Source organism: Andrographis paniculata, unplaced genomic scaffold (assembly GCF_009805555.1).
Source record: "Andrographis paniculata isolate CXL003 unplaced genomic scaffold, ASM980555v1 Contig32END, whole genome shotgun sequence".
Lineage (NCBI taxonomy): Eukaryota > Viridiplantae > Streptophyta > Magnoliopsida > Lamiales > Acanthaceae > Andrographis > Andrographis paniculata.
In genome coordinates this window covers 2,427,973-2,433,630 of record NW_026137565.1, presented here as the reverse complement: position 1 = coordinate 2,433,630, position 5,658 = coordinate 2,427,973, and the positions used below count along the sequence as shown (strand labels likewise).

The window sequence follows — 5,658 nt, the reverse complement described above, 5'->3', positions numbered from 1 at the left end:
AATTTCAAAACATATTTTTTCTATTTTAGAAAAAGTAATCATACACTAATACCAAAATACCTTTAACTTTTACTTAAATTACAAATAGTTTTTTACATATAGTCAAAAACTCTTTCACACTTCTACTAATTATTATTTCTTAATTTACTATAAAACCCCAAAAAATCTCTTTGATTTGAGACGAAGGGAGTACATTTTTATCAAAAATTATAATACAAATTAAATAGTAATACTATTACTTTGAGTTAAAAGACCAAACAAAACACAACGGTAATATTTATATAAAAGATATATAATTGATATAATAATTTTTTTAAAAATATAATAAATTAACAAAATACATATTAAAGAAATACACCTCATCGAGCTTAATACTCCGTTGTTCCAAATATGGTGCAATATTTATTTTTAGTATAAGAATTTAAATGAGTACTATTAAATAGGATAGTTTCAGAATTATGTGATGTAATGGAAGAAAAAATTATAAATTTATTTTTTATTTTTTTTTGTTGATGTGATAAGATAAAGTATAATATATATTTATTAAGAGATTAAATATATTAATTATTTTTTTATTTCAAAAATATTACTCATTCCGTCCCAGTGACCCATTTTCTTTTTTTCTAGGTCCCCTCAAAGATGACCCTTTCTATTTGGGTGTGTTTGTTTGGGGGTTTGGATTTTGAGTTGAGATTTAAATAGTAAAAATTTTGAATTTGAATAGTTGTATGATATGATATAAATAAGTATTGATGTAATGTTTTGAATGTAAAATTGATTTTTAGTATAATATAAAAAATAAAAAATAAGTATTTGATTTGATGGTTTTTTGGGGAAAAAAGGGGATGAATAGTGAAAATCTAATCCAATCCCCCAAACAAAAGTAAATTTATTCATCTTAACTATATTTAACAAATATAAATAAATTTAATCAAATTTCCAACTTTTTACACGCACTTAAAAACTCCTTTATTTTTATCTCTCTTCAACAAACAAATATTTTTATCTATATTTAAAACTCCTTATTTTTTATAAAATTAGTTTCATTCGTTAATTATAAAATTTTATTCTCTAAAAAATGATATTCATATGGTATATATTTTATTGAGATATAATGCTAAATATATTTAAAATACCAATAACAATTACCCATATAAAAAATAATAAAATAATATCGTAACTTATTATTAATAATTTATTAATCAACACTACCTAAAATACCGTATCACTAACTAAATAGATCATATTGACCGGGACGTAGAGAGTATAAAATATTTGAAACAAATTAAAATAAAAAATATTGCAAAATGTTTGAAAATCAAACTTTCCTAATCCATCACACCTCAAAGATATGACCCGCTGTGTATTTGCTAGCCACATAAAATAACAAGGACCATTTTACATTAACACTATTAGTATCCCTCCTTACTTCAATCATCGTCCACAACAACCTTAGGCCTAACTAATTAAAGACAATGTCCCAACAGCCTGTAGAGCTCGTGTTCGTCCCCTTGCCGAGGCTGAGCCACCTCATCTCCACCGTCGACGCCGCCAAGCTCCTCCTCACCCGCGGCGGCAATCGCCTCGCCATCACTATACTCATCATCAAGCTCCCCGATGCAGGAGATGATCATAAAGAGAAAGTTTCGTCCATCATGGAAAAAACTATTCCACGGCTTCGATTCATTGAATTGCCCGATCATGACTGTAACATTGAGCCCGGGACACCGACATATTTCTTCAGGTATACCGACAGCCATGCCGACAAGATCAGACGAGTCTTGTCCGACTTGGTCGAGAAACCTCTCATCCCTCGCTCCAAACTAGCCGGCCTCGTTGTCGATATGTTTTGCACCAGTTTTATTCAGGTTAGTACAAATACTAGTTTGTTTGACTGTGGTTTGAAATTGATTTGAAATAAAATATTAATTTAAAGTTTTATTTGACAGCATTTTGATACACTTTCCGTCTCAATACAATAGTCTTGTTTACTATTTTTATCAATCCCAAAACAATAGTCTTATTTTCATAAATAACCATATCACTATATAAAACTATTCTTACTCTTTCATTATTATTAAGCAATTGTCACTACCTTTTACACTAATACACTCACAAGGACAAAAATATCTTTTACCTATATTTTTTATCCACTTAAATCTCGTGCCCAACATAACCAAAACTATAGTTCCGGTACAGAGGGAGTATAATATTTCATAAGAAAAAATAATATATTTTTATTAAAAATTGTACGAATAATGTTAATTTGCATTTCAAATCACAAGCAAACACAATTTAAAAATATAATTATATTCAGTAATACACTTCTTAATTATTTATTAATTACACAATACCTAAAACTCTGTGTCTAACCTAAATAGGACAAAATAGCTGGGACAGAGGAGTATTAAAAAATACATTCATGAAAAAACACAATATCTAACAAAAAAATTATAAAAGTTTTAAAATACATTATTTATATTAATATAATATAAATACACCACCAAAACTAAAAATACATGGGTGTATTTATTTGTAGGGTTTTGGTTTTAATTGGATTTTAGTTTTGATTTTTTAATAGTAAAATTTTGAATTGAAATTGTTGTTTAATGTGATATAAATACTTATGGATGTGATATTTTAAATGTAAAATTAAATTTTAGTATAATATAATAAATAAAAAATAAGTATTTAATTTGATATTTAAAAAAAACAATTAAAATTAAAATTAAAACCGAAATCGCACAAATAAATACTCTCTATTTCTATACGAATGTTAGAAATAGGAGTGTGTTTACTTGTCAGATTTGTTTTTCTGTTTTACTATTCCAATTTTTTTTTCCAAAAAACATCAAATCAAACACCTATTTTTTATTTATTAGATTACACTAAAATTTAATTTTACATTCAAAATATCACATAAATACATATTTATATCACATCAAATAACTATATCAATTCAAAATTTTACTATTTAAAACTAAAAACAAAAACCAAAATCTCACAAATAAATCCGGATGATAATCACCATGTTAAGAAAGGATTTGTACTTCCAATTTAAAATAGTTGATACTAAATAAAGTGGTTTTTCACCTCCTCATAAGTCAAGGGAGTTTTCATATTTTTTACAATGTTAGGACATATTCAACAATATTTTTTCATGTATAATTTTTTTTACTAAAATACAAAATAAATACTTTAGAGTAAGATATGCAAAAATAATAGTAAAAATATTACTTTCAATTGAGAACTGAAAGTTACTTTTTTGTTTATTTGGTTGCACAGGTGGGTGACGAATTTAACATTCCATCTTACGTATTCGTCACTACAGGAGCGTTAACTCTCGGCACGTTCTACGACCTCATCTCACTGAAATTCGAACAAAATCAAGACCTGACGCAGTACAAGGATTCCGATGTCGAACTGTCCTTCCATTGCGCCTCTCAGCCTATTCCCGTCAAATTATTTACGTCGCCGCTTTTCGACGGCAGCCCCATCGGAGATCTCCTCTTCGGATACTTACGGAAATTCGCCGCCGCCAAAGGAGTTCTCATCAACACATTCTACGAACTCCAAACCTACGCCATCGATTCTCTGTCGGCTGATTACAGTATGTACCCCAAGGTTTACCCGATCGGACCAATTTTGATGGACGATCACGACGACTCCGTCAGAAATCCGTCGGCAGATGATTTAATGAAGTGGCTGGACGATCAGCCGGAGGATTCGGTGGTGTTTCTGTGCTTCGGGACGACGGGGGCATTCCAAGGAGCTCAGGTGAGGGAATTCGCCAAGGCTCTAGAAGATTCTGGAAGCAGGTTTGTGTGGTCGTTGCGGAAGCCGTCGGAAGAGAAGTCGATTCCTCTTGCCGGTGCCGGTGAGTACGGCAGCTTCGAGGAGGTTCTGCCGGAGGGTTTCCTGGAGCGGACGGCGGCGGTGGGGCGGGTGATCGGGTGGGCGCCGCAGGTAGCGGTGCTGGCGCACGCGGCAGTGGGGGGTTTCGTGTCGCACTGCGGGTGGAACTCTGTGCTGGAGACCGTGTGGTACGGCGTTCCAGTGGCGGCGCTGCCGCTGTACGCCGAGCAACATTTGAATGCGTTCAATCTGGTGAGGGAGTTGGGGATCGCAGAGGCGATCAGGATTGATTACAAAATAGATTTTGGGAGACGGGAGAAGGCCGCGGCAGAGATGGAGGTTGTCCCGGCGGGGGAGATCGAGGCGGCGATCCGGCGGGTGATGGCGGCGGACGGCGCCGCGAGGAAGAAAATGAAGGAGATGCAGAGGAAGAGCCGAGAGGTTTCGAAGGAAGGCGGGTCGTCGTATGCATCTCAAATGGAGTTCCTCCGAGATGTGTTGAGAAACGTGGGATTGGAATAATCGGTTGAATTATTATAATAAAATAAATACTCTCCAAGGTTTCTCTCGGCCATAGATAGTAGTGAAGCCTGCCCATATGGGTGGAACCCTACACTGGGTAAACCCGGTCAAATCTAGTACCCTGCAAACTAAGTTTACCTAGCGGTCACAAATCCAACTCTACACCATCAGGTCATCTTTTACCGAACTTGGGATTTAGTACAATTGGACTTGTGTAACGTGATGCTGGATATCTTTTAAGATTCACCTTATCAAAGAATTTTACTTCAATTCCTATACGGTCCTGAATTACCATTCCGATTTAATCATAATCATATGATAATGGTAATAGATGAACAATCAAGATCATGTGTAAGGGTTATTAAATAGTTTACATTATATAATAAATAAGGGAATCATAAATTTATACATAAATTCAAGAGATGTATATATAAATTTAATATTTCTTTATTACCGTGGTTATAATAAATCCAAACTCAATTATTTTTAAATCATTAAAAAAAAGAAAATTATATGTTCTCTGTTGACATTGATCCACTCGAGAAATTATACTAGTGAACTTGGAACTTGGAAGAAAATTGATCAAAATGATGTGTATTATCTTGATTACCAGCACTGTATAGTTGAATATAAAATTTAAGAAAGTTATGAACGTACTGAGTTTTTTTTCTTTTTTCTATTTATCGGCAAAAGTAACATAGGATGAATTTATTTTACATTATATTTGTATTAATTGAACATCGTATTATACATATGAATACAACATAAATTTTTATTGGTTATCTATCTAGTCGGTGGTCGTGTTAGATGGTATTGAATCATAACCAAAATCGATATAAAATACGGATATTCAACATTATTTTTTAAATTCAATAGTTATACGCATAATGTGTGGGAAAAATAACAATCAAAATTATTTCATTAGATCGATTTTAGATTTTATTGTGTGTGAGAATAAATATTACGTAAATATTGCTTGAAAAACAAGTTTCATATTTCACGAAATGGTGTGATTAAATAATTTTCAAAATAATTCTATTAATTAATTTAGATTTAATGCCCAAATGTATATTAGGAAGCAAAAAATCAACTTACTCAAAATAGAGAATATTTCACACGTAGAGAATATTGCATTATATTAGGATTTATTGAACTTAGATGAAGAAATATACTCAAAGTCTAATTTATTATAAAATATCATATTATTACTATGATACATCATACTTGACAGTACTATACATCATTTTATCTTTTATCGATAAACTATTATTAAAAATTTAA

The 5,658-nt window shown here is 31.9% G+C and overlaps 1 protein-coding gene across 1 annotated transcript; it reads left to right on the top strand.

Moving 5' to 3' along the window:
* The first annotated feature begins 1,426 nt into the window (after positions 1-1,426).
* LOC127248104 (anthocyanidin 3-O-glucosyltransferase 2-like) lies at positions 1,427-4,655 on the top strand. Its single transcript, XM_051270288.1, has 2 exons — positions 1,427-1,868; positions 3,286-4,655. Exons 1-2 carry the CDS (start codon positions 1,476-1,478, stop codon positions 4,375-4,377), a joined length of 1,485 nt encoding a protein of 494 aa, XP_051126245.1. The 5' UTR covers positions 1,427-1,475; the 3' UTR covers positions 4,378-4,655.
* The last annotated feature ends 1,003 nt before the right edge of the window (positions 4,656-5,658 follow it).

What these genes read in the sequence shown, in the direction of transcription:
- LOC127248104 (XM_051270288.1), top strand. Translation starts at nt 1,476, where the DNA reads ATGTCCCAACAGCCTGTAGAGCTCGTGTTCGTCCCCTTGCCGAGGCTG. An exon ending in TTTGCACCAGTTTTATTCAG is followed by an intron (nt 1,869 to 3,285) that starts GTTAGTACAAAT and finishes TTGGTTGCACAG; the next exon opens with GTGGGTGACGAATTTAACAT.